We start from the raw sequence: 21,968 nt of genomic DNA on the forward strand, positions 1-21,968 counted from the left end.
ATTTATAAAAATATGTAAGGAGAAAGGTGAAAACAAAAAAGTGAAAATACAAAATGCAACCTAGAAAAATCCCTTGCTGAAATATAATATGCAAGCTTTCCCTTTCCATATTACAACTGGGTTTCAAAATGCAGCTAATGAAAATCCAGAAGTAACAGATGTCACATAAAACCTGTTTTACATTTACAAAGCTCCACCACAGTGTAATTGTGGGGGGGGGGGCGTATTCTGATTAAGAGTTTACAAACTATAGTAGTCTATGCTTTGGCTTGATATTGAGGACCACCAGGTGGAAAGGTCTTAAGGAAAGGCTACTTCCTTGTACCTTTGCCTGGAGTTCTCTCCTTGGTTTCCTACCCAGGATGTTTGGATAGAACAGAATGTCTGGGCACTGTATTTTTGGACTGAAGTGGACTTAAATAGCTTTCACATATGCCAGGAATTTAAAATGACATTTCAATTAGATAATAATTTTTTTAAAAGTATAAAAGCAAATCCTCTGTTAGGTGTTAGTACTGATACAAGGCATTAAATGATGCTTTAAGTAAAACTGGTTAAATATCAAGTGCAGAAGTATGATTAGATATTGTTAATGAAAAGTGATAAATCAGATATTAAAATTTTGAAATGACTGTAGTTCATTTCTTTTTCATTCAATAAATATTTTATAGTGCAACGAACAAAACAAATTACTCTCCTCGAGCTTAAATTTGTTCTGCAACAACAAAGAATGCAATAAAATTAAATGAAGAAGCATGAAATTCTTGAAAGAGCAGTGGTCTAGGAGTCCCAAGAACGGAATTCCAATTTAATGCCTACCAACTACTACACAAGTGATATTGGATATGTCAACTTAATTTCTCTAAGCCTCAATTCCCTTACTTGAACTGGTGTGTATTGTCTGTCCTGCACACCTCATCAGTTAATTACATATAAGGACCACAGAGAAAGTATTTAAATATGCCCTCAAAACAACCAAAAGCTCTATAATCACAGGCTAGCAGTATTATTGAAATGTATGAAAAACTATCAAATCCTTTGCAATGAATAATTTTAGTTAATACCGACAGTCTATGGAGGGTCTAGGTGGTCAGACGGTAAAGCTCAGCGTTAACTGTCAAGTACACTAACGACATGGAATGATGTATATTCAAAGGTTTTGACCTTTCTCCATTTAACCGTTCTAATTTCACCTGGATTTCCTTTACACGTCAAATTACGTTCATAGTCTCAAGCAATGTTCCAGGCATAGGAAGAGAAAACGAGTCAAACAGACTTCCATCAAGCTTCCAAACTGAGTAACAAATACCATATGTTTCTTTACTCTTCAGAGTATGTGTCTGCCACCTCTACTTGAATCTTAACAAATGACAAAACTTTCAAAATAGAGATAAATCCACTTAGCAAAAGAAAATAACAATTGCTGTAATTGCAACCACATTAACGGGACTGAGTTTTTGCTTAAATGACTTCTGCACTTGTAATGAAAAACACGGTCCTTAAGAAAGTAAAACTGGGGTAAAAAAAAAGTTGAGCAATAGGAGAATGATAAGAAAAACTAAACATATGACAAAACCATAGAATAACCAATAAACATTAGAAACAATGTTTACAAAGTATGTTAATAATATGGGAGAAATTCTCTTACATCAACTGTTAAGTAATAAAAGCAGAATAAAAAAAGAATAATGAAGTGCTTAAAACATGAATAAAATCTTAAAAACTTCAAAATCAAACTCATGAGGAAAATAAATTTTACTAGGCATAATTTGGGTTTGCAGTTATTATTATCAGGTAATAAACACGGATCTGTGTTAATCACTGATGAACACCAAGCATAAGAAATAGTTAATACGTGGGTGCTGTGTGAAATAATGGAATCCAAACAGTCTGTCTCTTTGGGGCTAAAGCAACAGAATAATTCTGCTTTTCTTCAGACACTGACAAACATATGCTATGATAGCTACAATTTAGCCTAATCCTTCCCTTCCTGGCTCAGAATGAAAATCAATACTCTGTCCTAGACCTAGGCTGTGATTTCCCTTTGTGTGTTTTCATGAAAGAGGGAGGAACAAACAAGAAAATGACCATGAATGGATGGGCTTTGTACAATTTTCAATCACATAATCTTGTTTTAGGAAGTAGAAAATAAGAATTAAGGGATGCCTGGGTGGCTCAGTCAGTTAAGCATCTGACTTTGGCTCAGGTCATGATCCCAGGGTCCTGGGATCGAGCCCCACATGGGGTTCTGCACTCAGCACGGAGTCTGCTTGTCCGTCTGCCCCTCCCCCCACTCGTGCTCTCTCTCTCTCTTTCTCTCTCTCTCTCAAATAAAATCTTTAGAAAAAAAGAAAATAAGAACTAAGACAAGTGCAGAGAAAGTTCTTACAGTGACTGCACTCTGATTATGTTTTGCCAGCACTAACTGGATCAGAGCCGACATTCTTGGACACTTTACCCACAACTCTACTCCCACCAGAATTCTGGAAGCTTAGTGCCTTTACTAAAAATCTGAGGGATATTGAGGAATAGAATCACATTCCAGAGCATATTGCCTGCTACCATCTAACTGGTCCCATCTCCACACTTGCTGTCCTCTCTCTCTCTCTTCCAGCTCTTGTTCTGGAATAGCTGACATATTCCTCCATTTGTCCTTAAGCAGAGTTTCATACACGCCATTTTCCTCAAGGTGTGATTGTCAGTCACCAACACATACAATAAATAGCACAGCCAAAAAAAGAGGGAGAAGAGGGAAACAAGGTAAAAAGAACACATGAGCACCTCCAAAGCAAATGGGGGGATAGTTCCCATTAAATCATTGACATTCTACCATAGAATTGAGATCCTTCCCACAAGGCACCAATAAGAAAATAAGTAACTTCACTTACTTATTCATTTAACCATCTCAAAATAAGTAACTTAAAACTTCAAACCAGAAACACAAACTTTCAGAAGTGAAACGCCATAAAATCAATACCATTGTATTGGGGCAAGCAGTATGCCTCAGAAATGTTGAATGACGTTGATACATTTTCATTTCTTACCCTTCTCCCTATCTGGACAGCTGAGCTGATGGCATTTCATGTCAGGAATAGAACTCTCAGTTAAGTTTGCCGGATAAGTGAGTAGAGCTTTGCCTGTATGACCAGTAAGTGATTGTGACTTAAGAGCACTGGTTGCCACACTTAAAAACCCACCCATGGGTTCCACAGACATTAAAGGGCACAAGTATTCAACATCCTCAGACTTACTTGTGTTCTTGTGATTTTGGTCCCCTGGGAGAGAAGCATCCGTGGTCCAGGCTGGAATGTGTTGATTGGGATGTGTAGTAGATGTCACAGTGCTCTTGTTACAGATTGTATTTGTAAGAATAATATCAGACACTTGAACTTCACCATCAGTGACCAAAGGTTCACTCCCATTTGATTTAAAATAGGTTTTTTTTAATGTTCCTGAAAGACAAAAAAAAAAAGGATATTTTGATACATTACTAGAAGTATTTATTTTAAAAAACCCATTAAGAAAACTCTAGAGCTACTTTCCCAAGTTTCATTCTATCCAGGCAAACACAAAGAGAAAGATGGTGGCTAGCAAAACTACCCACTTCACTGGGACAACCAAGAGAGTTTCTCTTCTACCACGAGTAACCTAACCCTGTGAAGAAACTACTACTTTCTCAAAAGCTTCAGGTAGAGAAACTGAGTCTCCCATCTAGGTGTCCCCATGCCCAAAGAATTTAGGGCAATTCCACCTCACCTGAGACTTACAACAAATAAATGAAATGTGGTGAACCTTACAATGTTCCCTTCCTCCTTTCTCAGTTTCTCAATTTCATCCATCATTTTATGCTACTTAGTATCCAGGACACAAGCTCTTCATATCTCTATATCTGCCACCAAAGGACAATAGTGTCTGCTTAGTTTCAGCCTTATATTTCTCCACATTTTCCAAATTTCAGTGACCTATGCATAACAGATAAATAAAAATAACAGGGCTCATATATTTGCCAAGACTATACCATAAAAAAACCCCAAAAGTAAAACTCTAATTCTAGAAAAACTGAGAGAAGGAACTAAATTATCTTCATCTTTGACCAGAAAATATAAATATAATATGATTAATACGATATAGTCGTTAAATAAATTATCAATTGGTCACTTTCTCGAGGTATTCATTCAATGACAAAATAGTCAGACCTAAGATATTGGAAATCACCTAGATTTGACTTCGGCACAAACTCCCGAAAACTTTGAAAGAGATCATGTATTTTTAACTTAGTAAAAATAGACAACAGACTGCTTCCAGAATATAGCACTATAATTGAGTATGTCACTAAAATAAACAAATGTGATATTGATTCATTATAGAAATACCCAGGGGAGGTTTTTTTTTTCTAAAGGAATTTACGATGAATGCTCTCATTGGCTCTCACTTTCCCAAACAGTCCACGGACCATTAAAAATAAAAGAAATATAAATAAAATGTTTAATATCAGTCTATGGAAAAAATTTCTCTACATGTGCTTGACACTTGGAAAACATTAACTACAAATCAAAATAGAAAAGCAGCTGTTTTCTAGCTAACTAAGGTCAACAGTTTCATCTGCCGAAGGATTCTAAATAAAACGCTGGAGCATAAAAGTTCAATTGTGACCATGTGGTGCAGGTAACATACTCTCCAGAATGTCTGTGTGATTCTGAGTCAATATTAAAGTCATATTAAATGTGATAGACTTGACGACTGTATAATATGTATAATATGTATTTCTTTCATACATAACAATGTATGAATCGATTAGATATAATTTTATTTTCATCCATTTATTAGTTGCTCTCATTATTACTTATTTTGACATAAATAGCCTTTTCGCAAAAACATGTTAATTCCACTAATGTGGCCGTAATGAACTTTTAGAGCCCGTAAAGTTGATTTACTTATTATGCTAACCCTCTGAGTCAGCATCCAGCTCTGTCAACATACTTTTAGCAAATCCAACTCCTCACGGTTACATCCCTGAATAACTCACTTAAAAGGAGTTCCTTTCCATATGAAATTGTTCAACAGTTGCTCTTAACATTTTGTTTGTAATGATTAGCCATATTAATAATCTTTCTTTTATCTTTTTCATCTAACCACAGTGGCAAAAGTGTTAATAGCATCTCTTTACTCTAAGAGGTCCCTGGAAACACGGACTTTCTTAGGAAACACTGACTTGGATAACAACTATCTAAAATAATTCAGCTTCCTTGCTCTTAAACTCTACGTATCAAAGCAGGTTGGCAGAATAGATCAAAAGGCAAAGGTAATACATGATGTATGGTAGTTGCCGTGGTTAATGTTCCTAGGGTACAATTTTAAGAGACAGACTGACCAACCCAACTGACAGCGAGGGGGAGGGAACAAACCTAAGGACCTATCCAAAAGTCTGAACTCATTAGACAATTTGTTTTCAAGCATCTCTGAAAACCGACCAACTCCCAACTCACAGTTGGTCATCTATTATGCATTTTTTTTTAAAGATTTTATTTATTTATTTGACAGAGAGAGAGAGACAGCGAGAGAGGGAACACAAGCAGGGTGACTGGGAGAGGGAGAAGCAGGCTCCCTGCTGAGCAGGAAGCGTGATGTGGGGCTCGATCCCAGGACCCTGGGATCATGACCTGAACCAAAGGCAGACGCTTAACGACTGAGCCACCCAGATGCCCCTATTATGCATTTTTTAAAAAGTACAAAAATTAGAACTCAGTAAGACTAAATACCCTCAAGCTATACCATGATGAGCTATAAAAATGCTGAGAGTTATTAGCCCAAAGTGGAGGGTTCATTCTTCCCATTTTGCCCCATCCTTTTTACATTCCTATTTTTACAGTGCTGTGGCTAAAAGCACAGGTCCTACAGCCTGACCACCTGGATTTAAATCCCATCTCTGGTACTTACCAGCCCTGAAACTTTGGGTAAACTCTCAACTGCCATAAAATGAGGAAAATAAAAGCCCCCCCCACCCCGGGACTGGTCATTAGGATCAAATTAGTCTTTCTCTCTCTCTCTGTATACACACACACACACACATTTGGAACAGTTCCTGGCACATAGTAAGTTCTCAATAACTGTTAGTCATTACTACACAATGATAGTCATGAAAGTAAAACTGCCTTCCTTAGGGCTACTAAGGTACTTTTAAATAAATACCAATTTCCATTTACTATAAATGTATCCCACATAATAAAAATGGCTAAGGAAATGTTCAAAAGTGAATCACTTAACCTACTTCTGGAGTGAACGAAGTGGGGCTCTTTCATGCCAAGTTAATACAAGGCCACACTGATCAAGGTTGTGTGGCTCAAAAGTATTTCAGCTCTGGAACATAGTTCTGTTTAACAACCTCTGTTTAAGAAATAGCCTATAATTCCAATAATAATAGCCAAAATGTACTGGTCACTTGTAATGAGTGGATTGAGCACCGTGGTAGGCAAAATTAATATTCCCTCCAGAGATGTCCACATCCTAAGTCCCAGAACCCGGGAATATGCTACTTTACACACCTTAAATGGCAAAAGGGATGTTGCAGATATGAGTTAGTTAAGGGATTTGAGATAGGGAAATTACCGTGGATTATTCAGGTGAGCCCAAGGTGGTTGTGGGGTTTTTATAAGCAGAAGAGGGAGGTGAGGGGGTATGCTTCAGAGCCATGCAGCATAAGGACTCAAGGACTCAATTGCTCATTTGAATATGGAAAGAGGCCACAAGCCAAGGAATGCAAGAAACCTCCAGAAGCTGGAAAAGATAGGAAACAGACTGTCCCCTAGAGCCTCCAGAAGGAATACAGTCCTGCCAACATCTTAATTTTAGCCCAGTGCTATTTGGACTTCTGCCCTCCATAACTCGAAGGTAATATATTTGTGTCATTTTAAGCTACCAAGTAATCGATTTGTTGTATCAGTAATAGGAAACTAACATAGTCACTATAGGCATCTACTGAGTTAGCCTTCCAACAATCTTTTGAAACAGATGCTATCAACAACTCTTCTCTACAGAGTTTCAGAGAGAAGGAAAACGAAGCTTTCAAGAGTTATTTAACCTACCCAAGAATTGAGCTGGGACATGACACACACACATACACATGCACCCACATGCTCTTCTCACTTTGAACAAATTATACAAGTTGGAAAAAATCAACCATCAAATGCATGTAAAAAAAACTATCTTCCTATGATATGAGTTTAAAAGTAATTCCTTATCTTTACATCTCTAGCCCTGTGGTAACACATTTACTTGGCTTTTCTATGTGCCAGGAACTTTGTATTTACTCCCTGCTGAAAACACAACATTTAGTAAGAGCTTTTTATCGTCAAGATGTTTATAGATTAGTTGAGGGAAACAGGCATGTAGTCTAAAAATACAAGCCATGATACAAGGGCTTTGAGAATGATATGCATAAGGCAATCTGGTGACAGAAAGTAGAGAAATAGATGTCATTCCATTTGAGAAAGTCAGGAAAGGTTTCTTAGGGGAGAATGATCCTCAATAGAAATCTTAAAATATAGTTAAGGATTGTGTAGGTTTGAGCAAAGCATTTGTGGGGAAGAAGGAGGTGTGGTAATAGGGAATGGAGAACTTTCTAGATGGAACAAAGGGGTAAAGATATGCAAAGCCCAGCAGCAGGTCATTAAACACAGCTAGCACACGTGGGACTGGCAGGAAGAAAGGCGAAAGGAAAAGCAGCCACATTGTGAAGAATAGTTCCTGTTAAAGTCTTGGAATTGTTCTTGTGATGAAGAACTTTTGAAGGATCTTAAATAAGGTGGCACATTGGAATGATCACTCTGGCAGCAGGGTGATGCTGGAAAGGGGTCAAGTCTAGAGGATAATAAGAAGGCTACTGCAATAGTCCCAGTGAGAAAAGAGTATGGCCTAACCCAAGGCAAAAGCAATGAAGACAAAGGTAACATTTGGAAGAGAGCTTTCAGAGGCAAAATTGTGAGTGATAAGGGAAAGAGTCAGAGGTCCCTTCCAGGTTTCTGGTTTGAATTACTGTGTATATGAAAGGACCCGCAACTGAGATAGAAGTGATAGTCATTAGTTCTATTCATCAAATAGTTTCAATTCTCTCGCATTCTACTGAGACACATGTGTGGGTTACATTCTCTGGCCTCATTCTCTGTCTCTGGACATTTTTGACATTGGTCAAAGGGTACAAACTTCCAGTTATAAGATGAATAAGTTCTGGGGATCTAATGTACAGCTGGTGGTTATAGATAATAATACCATATCATACACTTAAAAAAAAAAAAAAAAGAAGACTCTCTAGTGCTCTTTTTCTTTTTCTCTGGCACAATAACTGCATAGGTGCAAGATGATGGCTGATCCATCAGTTTAGTCCCTGAATGACCTCAATGAGCATAGCCCCCATGCCATTCACAAAGGACTTGCAGCATGAGTGAGAAATTACCTTTGTTGTTTTTAAACTGCTATTATTATAGGATTACTTTTGTTACACAGTATAGCACACCCTATCCTGACTGTTACAGTAGATGGTTTACAAATACATTGAGTATAAAATGCCTGCAAAACATTCAAGGGGGAAAAAAGTCTAAATCTAGAGAATCTTAACATTTCCTCCAGAATGACTTGCAAGACCCCCACATATTTGTATCTTCTTTGTGGTTCCAGAGCACACACTGTTTGTATCGCACCTACACTCAAGAGCAATTGTCTGTTTTCCTGTCTGTCTCCTTGAAGGTAGGAGGGTGTATTATGCATGTCTGCATCTCAAGTGCCAAGCAGAATGCTTGGCACCAGTGTCGGCCTTAATGAATATTTGTTGAAATGTACAGATGATGAAGGAAGTCATGGGAGTAGATGACATTGCCAAGAGAGGCATGGGTGTCAAGTGAGAAGAAAGAGAGCTTAGGACAGAAACCCCAACATTTAATGGCTAAGTAAAGAAAGATGAGAAGATCAGCCAGATATAGCAGAAAAATCAGAAGTGAAAATATGCAGGCAAAACAGAAGAGCATTTTGAAAAGAAAGAAGTAGTCAAGACTGGGCAAGATCATATCAGGTCATAGATCCCACCTGAATGAAAGACAGTGTTGCTGGCACCAACTAACAATGAACATGCTCCTTCCAAACTGGCAAAAACAAACACAGAAAGAAAGCGTGGGTTCTAATTTTTTTTAAGGACAATAATAATTACATTTATTGAGCATATAGTGCTAAGCATTTTAGATCCACTATGCCATTTACTCTTCACAACCTTATGAAGTAGACATTATCATCTCACTTTACAAAAGAGAAAACTGAGAACTAGAAAGTTCTATGAAATTGCTCAAGATATCGAAGCTAGCAAGTGAGCAGGAATTCAGTCTGACTTCAAAGCCTAATCTTTTCACCACAGGGTTTTGCTGTTGAAGTGGTAATAGTTATCATTTTTATTTACTAATTTTTGAAAAATACCATTAAAAAGTCAAACTTCATTCTCTATATATTTAGGAAAATGATTGGCTCCACATTATGAGTGAAGATGAAAATCTATCTCCTCTGACACCCCCCTGCCCTCTATTACCAATTTTGGTTGTTATATTCTTTTCTTTTTTAACTTTATATCTTTTTTTTTAAGTCTTATTCAAATGCACATTGGTTTCAAATGCTGTGCATTGGATAAAAAGTCACTGGTGCCTCAGTAAGAACATTTAGTAGTATGACAAAAAGAGAAAGGGGGGAAGATCAGATTGCAGTGGGTTGAGGACTGGATCAAGCACAGAAATCACTTAGGGATCTTGCTAGAATGCAAAGTCAACAGGTCTGGAGTGCGATCTGCATTTCACGCAAACACTCAAGTAATGTTGACATTGTCAGCCCATGGACCACACTTTGAGTACAAGCCTTTTTTAGTCAATTTTTGAGTATAATAAAAACTAATTCTTTACTTCCATAATAACTTTTGTTGTTTATAAAAACACTTTCACAAATTTAATTTCATTTGACAATTCTGTGAAATGAATAAGAATTATAGTCCTCTTCTGACAGAAAAGTTAAAGCATCTGACCAAAACCCACACATCTAGTAAATGGAAGAGGAAGATGTTAAACCACCGCCTTATAAATTATTATAAATTATTTTTCTATGTCACATGGCCCTTCATTATTAGGCTATAACTAAAGAAATAAAAACCTAGGTAGAATATTGTAACTTTCCCACTCTTCAATTTTCCTTTCAACGTCTTTCAAAAACCTAAATCTATAAATGAAGGGGGGGAAATCGGAGGGGGAAACGAACCATGAGAGACTATGGACTCTGAGAAACAAACTGAGGGTTCTAGAGGGGAGGGGGGGTGGGGGGATGGGTTAGCCCAGTGATGGGTATTAAAGAGGGCACGTATTGAATGGAACACTGGGTGTTATACGCAAACAATGAATCATAGAACACTACATCAAAAACTAATGATGTAATGTATGATTAACATAACATAATAAAATAAAATTAAAAAAACAGTTTTTAGTATAATTGACATACAGTGTCACATTAGTTTCACATGTGCAACACAGTAATTCAACTTCTCTCTGTTATGCTATGCTCACAAGTGTAGCTACCATCTGTCACCATACAATGCTACTATAATATCATTGACTGTATTCCCTATACTGTGCCCTTTATTCCTGTGACTTATTCTCTCTGTAACTGGAAGCCTGTATCTCCCACTCCCCTTCACACATTTTGCCCATCCTCCCACCTCTTTTCCTCTGGCAACCATCAGTCTGTTCTCTGTATTTATAGTTTGATTCTGCTTTTTGTTTGTTCACTTGTTTTGTGTTCTTAGATTCCACATATGGGTGAAATCATATGGTATTTATCTTTCTCAGTCTGACTTATTTCACTTAACATAATAGACTTTGGGTCCATCGATTTGGCAAATGGCAAGATCTCATCATTTTTTATGGCTGCAAAATATTCCATTTTATATATATACCGCATCTTCTTCTGCATTTGTCTACTAATGGACAACTGGGTTGCTTCCATATCTTGGCCATTGTAAATAATGCTGTGGTAAACATAGGGGTGCATGTATCTTTTTGAATTAGTGTTTTCATTTTCTTTAGTAAATACTCAGTAGTGGAATTGCTGGATCATAGAGTAATTCTACCTTTAATCTTTTTGAGGAATATCCACACTGTTTTCCACAAGGGCTGCACCAATTTGCATTCCCACCAATAGTGCACAAGGGCTTCTTTATCTCCATATCCTCACCAACACCTATCATTTCTTGTGTTTTTGATTTTAGCCATTCTGACAGCCATAAAGTGATATTTCATTTTGTTTTAATTTGCATTTCCTTGATGATTGGTGATGGTGAGCATCTTTTCATGTGTCTGTATGTCTTCTTTGGAAAAATGTCTATTCAGGTCCTCCGCCCATTTTTAATTGGATTATTTGAGGGTTTTTTTTTTTTTTTTTTGGTGTTAAGTTGTATAAGTTCTTTATATATTTTGGATATTAACCCCTTATCAGACATATCTTTTGCGAATATCTTCTCCCCTTCAGTAAGTTGTCTTTTGTTTGTTTGTTTGTTAATGGTTTCCTTCATTGTGTAGAAGCTTTTTATTTTTGTGTAGTCCCAATAGTTTTTTGAGTTTATGTTTGTGAATAGTATAAGAAAGTGGTCCAGTTTCATGCGTTTGCCTGCAGCTGTCCAGTTTTCCCAGAGCCATTTGTTGAAGAGACTTTGTCCCATTGTATAGTTTTGCCTTCTTTTTCATAGATTAATTGACCATATAAATATAACTTTATTTACACTAGTACTATATTGTTTTGATTACTAAAGTTTTGTAGTGTATCTTAAAATCTAGGATTGTGATATCTTCAGCTTTGTTCTTATTTTTCAAGATGGCTTTGGCATTTGGAGTCTTTTTAGTTCCATACAAATTTTAGTATTATTTGTTCTAGTTCTTTGAGAAATGCTCTTGGTATTCTGATAGTGATTGCATTGAATCTGTAGATTGCTTTCGGTAGTATAGACATTTTAACAATACTAATTCTTCCAATCCCTGAGCATAGAATATCTTTTCATTTGCTTGTGTCATCTCCAATTCTTTCATCAGTGTTTTATAGTTTTCAGAATACAGGTCTTTCACTTCCTTGGTTAAGCTTATTCCTGGGTATTTTATTCTTTTTGGTGCAATTGTAAATGGAATTGTTTTCTCAATTTCTCCTACTGACATTACTTCATTATTAGTGTACAGAAATACTCTTGACTTCTGGGGTTAATTTTGTATCCTGCAAATTTACTGACTTCATTTATTACTTTGAATAGTATTTTGGTGGAGTCTTTAGGAATTTCTATGTATGGTATCAAGTCAGCTGCAAATAGTGACAGCTAACTTCTTCCTCACCAATATTGATGCTTCATTTCTTTTGCTTTTCTGATTGCTGTGGCTAGGACTTCCAGTACTATGTTGAATAAAAATAGTGAGAGTGGACTTCCTTGTCTTGCTCCTGATCTTAGAGGAAGAGCTCTCAATTTTTCACCATTGAGTATGATGTTAGCTGTGGGTTTTTTATATATGACCCTTATTATGTTAAGGTATGTTCTCTCTACATACTTTGTGAGAGTATCATGAACGGATGTTGAATTTTGTCAGATGCTTTTCTGCATTTATTAAGATGATCACATAATTTTTATTCTTCATTTTACTGATGTGATTTATCACATTGATTGATTTGCAAATATTAAATTATTCTTGCATCCCCAGAATAAATCCCACTTAATTGTGGTGATAATCCTTTTAATGTATTATTGAATGGTTTGCTATTTTGTTAAGGATTTTTGCATCTGTGTTCGTCAGGGATATTGGCTTATAGTGTGTGTGTGTGTGTGTGTGTGTGTGTGTGTGTGTGTTGTCTTTGTCTGGTTTTGGTATCAGGGTAATGCTGGCCACATAGAATGTCTTTGTGAGCTCTCCTTCCTCTTCTGTTTTTTGGAATAGTTTAAGGAGAATACGTATTAACTCTTCCTTAAATGTATGGTAAAATCCACCTTGGAATCTATCTGATCCTGGACTTTGATTTTTTAAAAAATCGTAATCTTTACTTTAGAGTCCAAATCTTTGGAACCATATGGACAGCTCACACTATCTGCTGATTTTAGAAACACTAAACTAAACTAAACCTTTGTAGTTCCAACTTCGGTTTTGGGGGTTGAGGAGAGAAACAATTTGCTATTGCTCTCTTCTATATCCTGCTGCTGAAATAATTATTCATAAAAGTCCAACTCTTTGCCACTTGACTTTATACATGAGAGAAGCCCAAAAAGACAAAATTAGAGAAACATAGTGCAACTGTGTTAGCATAAAGCTTTTATTATCTTTTCCTAAACAATAATCCTTTCACTATTATCTTTGTCTTTTGAAGATACAGCTCCTGTTATTTATACAAAATTGGCATCCCACCATCCCATAGTAACCTAATGGACCCATAAATAACTATAAAACTTGGAAAGAGCATGGAGTTACAAACGCAAACCAAACAGAATATGTTTAAAAGTAAGCAGAGTTTAACGAAGTTTTTTAAAACACAAATATAAAATGGTTTTATTGCTCATTACAGCAACAAACATCTCAGTTATAAAATAGGAAATGTTTATTTGAGCAGGTATTACTTAATATATCCATATATCATCTGGTGCAGAATCTATGAAAAGAATGCTTTTGAAGAAAATGTCTAGGAATTGTCCACTTTCTAAAGGTTACCTAAATATAAGCCAAAGTGGCACTTAGAAGTGGTTATAAATGGTGCACTTCCTAATCCCATATATAGCAATAAAAAAATTCTACTCCTAGGTATAAACCCAAGAGAAATGAAAACATATGTTCACACCAAAACTTGTACATGAATATTCAGAGCAACATTATTCATAATAGCCAAAAGATGGAAACAACTAAAATTGGTAAATGGACAAAGAAAATGTGGTAAATCCACACAATGGAGTATAATTTGGCCGTAAGAAGGAATGAAGTACTGAAACACAATGCAACATAGATAAACCTTGAAAATATTATGCCAAATGAAAAAAGCCAGTTACAAAAATCATGTATGCTCATATGAAATGTCCAGAATAGGGAAATCTATAGGGACATTACATAGTTTAGTGGTTCCTTAGGTCTGGGGCAGGAGGAGGATGGAAAGACAGGAGACTGACAGTGAAAAGTATAGTTTCTTCTGAAAGTGGTAAAAATGTTCTAAAATTGATTGTAGTGATGGTTACACTTACCTGTGAATATACTAAAAATTATTCAATTATATGCTTTAAGCAAGTATGTGAATTATATTTCAATAAAGCTATAAAAATAGGATCCAATAAATAAATAAACAGATTTAACCTAAATAAAGCACTGCCTTAATAGCATCTCTCTATTGAGAGGCCTCTAAGCACTGAGATACTTAAAAATGTGTTTAAAACTTCTATTAGCATTCTACCCTGAGAATGAAAGGAAATAATCTTCAATGTGTGTGAGCCTCTGAATACATTATTACCAGAATTAGACTTAAAAATGACAGTGATATGACTGAGCTTCTACCAGACAGACCCTCAAAGAGATAACAACTATAAATCTGGACAAACCACACAAAAAAGTACTTGAAGGCACTAGAAAGGAAATGAAAGCAGGCCAAATCTGGAGGAGTGCAGAGTCTTGGAAGGAAAAGGTGGCAAAGATGAGCTTCAGTTTTGTCCTGCTTCTACCCTGAGAGCAGGCCACAGTTGGTCCCACTTGGGGGCAGGTCGACTAAAACTCCAACAGAAAACCTGAAGGCTCCTGGGCTGAGCCACTTGCTCTGTCTTTTTTTTTTTTTTTTTAAGATCTTACTTACTTATTTGAGAGAGAGAGAAAGAGCATGTGCACGGGGGGGGGGGGGGGGCGGGCACGGAGAGGAGGGGCAGAGGGAGAGGGAGAAGCAGACTCCCCACTGAGCAGGGATCCCGACACAGGACTCCATCCCAGGACCCCAGGATCATGACCTGAGGCGAAGGCACTTAACTGACTGAGCCACCCAGGCGCCCCTCTCTGTCTTCTTCTTACTTATCAACCTCTGAAGTGTCTCTCATCTCTTGGTGTCTGTGAAACCCAGCATTTCCAGGTTCTTTTCCTTCTTGTCTGACCATTCTTCCTGTATCTCTTGCTTCCTCCTCTTTCTTTATCTTCCCCCTTAAATACTCCAGGGCTTTTGCCCTCAGCTTTTCATCAGCACACTTTCTCTTTACAGTTCACCTACTTCTACTCCTTCAACTGCCAGTGAGACTCCCACCTTCATAGTCAGGACCCCCTTCTCAGCTTCGCTTCTGGATACTTCTAGCTTCAGGTCAGTAACAGTGCGGTGGGGGTTGGGTTCTAAAGTGAGCACATAAGTCAAAAATCATATATAGCCACAATTTCCCTTGAAATTTCCTTAGAAAAGCAACACGTTCTTATATTCCGACATTCATTTCTCGGTCCTACCTGCACTGTTGAATTTGCTCAAGATAAATGCACTTAAACTATGATGCCACTGTATTTTGTTGTCCCCCAAGTATGTCTAAGTTAACATGTCCAAACTGAACTTCCAACCTGCCCTCCATCTACGTGCATCCTACTCCTCCACCTTTACTTCCCGCATTAACAGATGGCACCAAAATCACCCTGATTTCCTAAGCCAAAAATCCAGCAGTCAGCATTGACCCCTCTTTTCCTTCACACCAAAATCCAATCAGTCCTGATCTGTGTTCATTTTAATGCACCAAATGCCTTAATTCAAGCCCTTATCACCTTTTATTTAGGCCACAGCCAGAGCCTCAAAAAAGCCTCCTCCCTTTCTGTCTCCAGTCCTCTGCAGAGCATCTACCGTCTTTTGCAAATGCAAATATGATCAAATTTCTCCCCGCTTGGAAAGATCCTCCAATGGTAAACTACCATCCCTAGCAGTGGTTTTCAAGCATTGTTGTAGCAGATAAATACCATTTTCAAATAAATATTATATAAGATCCTAATATCTACAAATAGATACAAGCTATATTTTATTAGGATTAATTTACTATATAAATTGTAAACGTGTGACTTATTAAAAACCAAACATTGAGAAAAATGATAGGTAGTTTTGGTGAAATAAAAAAATTCAAAATTGTTGGTAAGCAATTTGATCAGAATCATCTTGCTATTTATTTCCCTATTTCATTTGCCTGCATGTGATCAAAAAAATCCTAATTCGTAGCAATAGGTAGCTACCAAAGGTAATATTTTGGATTACCTCCCCCAATAGCTCACCTTTTAACATAGTGTTTATTTAAAAAGATAGCAAGATCCAAATACAAATGAATTAATCTGTACGCATGAATTATTTGGTTGCTGGTCTCTGCTTGGTTAAAACTTGGTATGTAATATTTAGTTTAAGTATGTGTTTAAGATTTATTTTTTTAAAATTGAAAGTCAAAACAAGCATTTGTGTAAACCTTGAAACTCCTCCCCTGAACCTTGGTTCCGTGGAATAGAGTTTGAGAACCAATAACCTAAGCGCTGAAGCCCAATTTCCTAGGGCAGCATGCAAGATCCTGTGTCATTTGGATTTTATCAATCTAGCTGCATTTCCTCCCACTGCCAAAATTCCACCCAATATCCTAAGTCTATCTCCATCTATCACAGGGTCATACTTTGGCACTTACTGTTTTCTCTGCCAAACCCATGTGCTATTGCCTTCTTACCTGAATTTCTACGAACTATTCCAAAGGTTAAAATGTTAATGCCTCATGAAGCCTTCTTTGACTTCCCCAAAGTACCTTGCATATGCCTCCATCATCAACATGTGTTGCCTTGTGTAATAATCATCTCTTCCTCTCAACCATGAGTTCCTATGGAAGACAGACTAATTTAACCATCCCTAAGTGCTCAGGGACTTTCAAAGTGCCTGGTACCTGGTAATCACACCTTAAATGCTTTGCATCAATTACTTCATCACTTTCTATTAACAGGAATAACTAGCAGAATGATTTTGGTGGCTGAAACTTCAGATCTGCGTGAGATAGTCAACAGATAACCCTCTTGTCAAGTTGACGCTTTAGGTTAAGTAAGTACTAAACGGAAATCACTGTTAGGCTCATTTTAATTTTGACTTCATTTTTCTTTCATAGTGGCGTCACTCACCAACAAAGGAAAGCAGGATCACCAGCAGGACAATGAGTGCACAGATACATGGAATCAAGACCAGCAATAGGAAGCGGAGAATATTAGCAGTTGCCAGCTTCTGAGAGCAGCCATCACCCATGGTATTGTCAACAGCTCCCAAGACCTAAAGTAAAAGGGAGATGGGAAACATGGTTTTTATATTACAAAGCAACTCAATACACAGTATGGAATTTTAGAGTACAGCTGTCCGTTCAGAACAACAGCACTCCTGAGAGATTCTGGTGCACGTCCTTCAGGGCATGAAACTGAACTTAGTCACTGAATCATGCCAATAAATGAACAAATAACTGTACAACCACATTCAGGGCAGAGAAAATCATCTATTTCTGAAAACTTTTTTAGGAGTACGTGAACTTTTAATGGGATTCCACCTTGATTTTTTTGACATATTTGCCAATTTGGTGGTATTCCAAAGAGCTACAAATTACCATGGCCCAGAGCTATAAGCAAAGACTGCCTAGTACAGTGGTAACATATTGGTGAGTAGGCGTAGACAGGACATTACCCAGACTTCACTGCTGTTTGTCTCACCAGTCCTAGCCCAAATCTGCATGAATCTGGATAAAATTAATTTTCAGCCATTCAGCAAGGTTAAATGAAGTTGAACACTGAAAAAGAGCCTGTCCTGGTCGACCAGGACACTGACAACCCCTCAGGATACCTTCCACGATGCCAATATAGCCTATCCATCTGTGAGAGGATTAGGAGATGCAATCATGAGGGTTCAGATAAAAGTTCTTATCTTCAAATACTTTACATTTTGCTAATTTAAATTAAATACTTTAATTTTTAGTTTGGTCTCTTGCCAGAAATTCATTTATTACAAATGGCTAGCTTAGGGCAGTGACTTTTTCAACAGGAATCTGAGATGAAATTAAAAGTGATTTGTGGGGTGCCTGGGTGGCTCAGTCAGTTAAGTGTCTGCCTTCGGCTCAGGTCATGATCCTGGGGTCCTGAGTTCAAGCCCCATGTCAGGCTCCCTGCTCAGTGGGGAGTCTGCCTCTCCCTCTCCCTCTGCTTCCCCCTCTCCCTCCACCCTTGTGCTCTCTCGCTCTCTCTCAAATAAATAAAATCATTTTTAAAAGTGATTTGAGTCCCATTCCATGAGCAACTCTTCCAGTCCCATATGAAGGTATTTCTCATGGTTTTCTTTTAGACTTCTGACTCTCCTTGCATTTTTTCCTGTGACAGTTTCAGGGCTTGAACTGTAACCTCTGCATAACTAACTCCTGAATCTCTCTTGAGTCCCAAACATCCTTTCAAGTTACATCATATATTTCCAATGCCTAGTGCTTAGCAGCATCTCTTCTCAACATGTCCAAAATCAAACTAGTCTCTTTCTCTATCCCTACCGTCAAACTAGTTCTTCTCCTGATTTCCATCTTTGTGCTAACAGACACTCTACTTCTCCAATAACCCCAAGACTCTTCACTTCTCCATCATCCCCCCCATGCCATGCATTATTCAGGTTTTGTTGGTTCTTCCCCTATAATACATGTCTAATTTTGAAAAATGAATGACCTTTGAGGCAGAGCTTTATCATAACAAGAAGTTGTTCCAACAGAATGGTCCTCTATTTGATCATTTATAGCATATAACAAGTACTTGATAATTTCCCATGGATAAAAAGGCAACTTTGGTAGGTTCTTCTGAATTGCAAGGCATATATGATACTCCATTTCTGCTTTATTGCCCCTACATCAGAATCAATTCTTGTTCACTAACACATATTGCAAGCAGTGTTCACTACATACACTGTGATATAATGATATCCTCTGTAATTTTAAGAATACCCAATGAGACATATTATTTGAAAGAACATATGATGTTAGCTTGAGAATGGCTTGATCTCCTAGGTTAATGTCTTTACTGACCCATTGCCTCTGCACCTGGTTTAATCTACCAGCCAAAGTGAGATCATTCAGAGTTAATTTACAATTTGATCTGCAAGAAGACATGGCACTGTGTTAGAGGAGACCACGAAAAGGATATGACCACCCACTGACCCGTGAGCTGGACTCAGGCAATCAGAGACCCCTCACCCCCTCCCCTGTCCTTGAAATGTACCACTGTTCCCACAGCCTGAGCCATTTTCAAGAATGCAGCCTTGAGAGAGCAATGTGCTGTTGAGACCATCTGGACAAAACACATGACTGAACCCAGTTAAAGCCTCTATATAAACTTTTATGATTCTGGCTGGCAGGTGTGGAAAACTACTCATCTTGTCTGCCCAAGCAAACCTCATAGTAAGTTCCCTTGCTTATTAAACCTGCCATCTACCAATCTGAAGTGGTCTGCCTCTTTCTTTAGTACCTTCTTGCCCTCTATATATGGAGGTCAGTTTCAAATTTTACCTGGGGAAGCCAGGTAAAGTTTGCAAAACAACACACTGACACAATTTAATATAAGATCTGCAATAGTACATTGATTACAACACTAGCATTGGGTGGGTGGTGCCCTTTCAGACTTGGAGATAAGCAAGTGTGGGACTATAACCCAACAGAGAATCTACTTACTTATTTCATTTACTCAACAATTAGTTATTGAACATGTACTATTATAATAAGCACAGGGACAGATATAACAATGATTTCAGACCAACTGTCCCTCAAAAGTTCAGTCTTGTAGGAGAGATATGTCCACAAATAATATATGTCAAGGTAGCAAATGATAAGCACCATGAGACTTACAGCTAAAGTGCCATAAGAATTCAAAAGATAGGAATACAATTTCTTGCTGGAGGATCAGGTAAAACATTGTAGAGAACTTGAAGCAGACATAATTCTGACCTGCTGTCCATGGGTACCTCTATCGTCTCCCAGTCTATCAGCTCTCTCCTTTTTTCAATTCCCTACATATCTTCTTCAGACTCTTTGGACCATTAATGAAACAATACTATTGCTAATGCCCTGAACCTGCCTACGCCTCTGGATATTCTTCCCCTGCATCATGTAAAAGCCAACACCAGATGAATCCAACAACCTGCTCTCTCTGTATCTACACCTGGAGAGTTGCAAGTGCCTGTAAAAAGCCACCCAACAGGACTACCCAGTTGCTGATGTAAAGCCTTCTCCATTCTCCTCCAACTACCTTCTCCCATTGGGCCCTCACTCTCAGAAAACGGCCCACTTCAATTTCCATCTTACAGAGAGAATAAAAAACAATCAAATGAGAATTGCCTCATCTACCTAAATCTAAACCTACACACCTGATCATTTATAGACCCTTCTCTCCTGTTCAAACACAGAAGCTATTGAAGGCTCTTCGTATTTAAGACTAATCCTCCCACTTTTGTGACAGACTCCATCTCCTTCTCCCTTCTCAGTAATTTTACATCTTAATTCTCCATTAAATCATATATCCAAACTCTCTCCCTCTCTCTTTCTCTCACTGCCATCAGCTTTTTATCATGTTTAGGTCTCTCCAGTTATTTTTTTAACCATCCTCAAGCCTATATCACACTTCAGCCACTGTCCTATCTCTCTCATCCAAAATGCCCTGGGAGTTGTTAATATTTAATGTCCAAATTTCCTCACTTACTGTTTACTCTTGTATGATTTGGGACCCACTTCTGTCACTGCACCAAAAGAGCTTTTGCTATGGTCACCAACGACCTCCATGTTGCCATATCCAAAGACATGTTTCAGTCATCACTGTAATGACATCCCTGTATCATGTGAGAGATAGAATTCTCAGCCACTCTCATCTGCTTCAAGCACTTTCTTCCCTTGACTTCTTTCTCTTCCCTGTCTGGTCATTCCTTCTCTTTCTGTAAGTTCTTTTCTCACATTCATACTCTCCATGCAATATCACCCACACAAATTGCATCGATTGCCAGGCCTACACACGTGACTTACATCTTTACATAGCAAGCCTAGATCGTTCCCCTGAGCTCCAGACTTTTGTATCCAACTGGCCATTTGACATTTCCTCAGTGGATGTTACAAAAATACCTCAAACCTAACATGCCTGAAACCAAATAAATAATTTTTATCTCCATGTCTGGTATTTTTTTCAGAGTTCCCTATCTCAGGAAAAAGTAACTGAGCACTTGTTTGGGCACTTGGGGTGTATGACTAGGCAGAGCGAAAATCTCCAGCCTCCTAGATCCTACATTCTAATAAAAACTACCATCATATCTCACCTGGAATGGTTTACCTATATCCAGTCTTGCACTCCCTAATTTGTTCTCTACCCTCTAGCCATGGTGAGAAAGAGGCTGTATATTAATGGATGAAGAGAAAAGGCAACATGAAAAATGATCCCCAAACTGAACTAATTCAGAAGATTCAGAGCCTGGAACCAGAGATGATCATGAGAAGCATGTACCCAGTGGCTTGGCAGAGATCTGGGGAGGGCTTTGGACTTTCGCAGGGGTGTATGGAATTTCAAGTCCATTTTATTAAGATTTCAAAGGTCACAGAGACCATAGCCGTTATTTCGGGTATATTAGCCTTTATCCTGTTCTGCCTTCCTGCAGCATTTGACTTTACTAACACACAGTAGAGTCTTGGGAATACTTCCACAGCTGCAAATGGCAAAAACTGCTCTAGAACAAAGAGATACCTGCTTCTGTAATCATACCATAAATAATTTTAACTCAGTTGTGACTCTCTCTTTAAATGAAAATACCTCCCTTTGCTCATCAGTGTACACCTGGCATCTAGAGTCGCACCTGAACACAATCAGAAGTGGATTCATACCTGTTGAATAAATAAATGAATTAAATTGCCTAAACAAAAATTGCTCTGTGCATTATTA

At 37.8% G+C, this 21,968-nt stretch overlaps 1 protein-coding gene across 1 annotated transcript in view; it reads right to left on the reverse strand.

Annotated features, from left to right (window-relative positions):
* The window catches only part of CORIN (corin, serine peptidase), a 197,846-nt gene extending 180,560 nt beyond the window's left edge, over positions 1-17,286 (reverse strand). The window contains exons 1-2 of the mRNA XM_036096676.2: positions 17,166-17,286; positions 3,252-3,452 (exon numbers count right to left, since the gene is read on the reverse strand). Coding sequence (XP_035952569.1) covers positions 3,252-3,452; positions 17,166-17,286 — 322 coding nt within the window. The remainder of the gene's footprint in view (positions 1-3,251; positions 3,453-17,165) is intronic.
* Between the last annotated feature and the right edge of the window lie 4,682 nt (positions 17,287-21,968).

This window comes from Halichoerus grypus, chromosome 3 (genome assembly GCF_964656455.1).
Source record: "Halichoerus grypus chromosome 3, mHalGry1.hap1.1, whole genome shotgun sequence".
Taxonomy (NCBI): Eukaryota; Metazoa; Chordata; class Mammalia; order Carnivora; family Phocidae; genus Halichoerus; species Halichoerus grypus.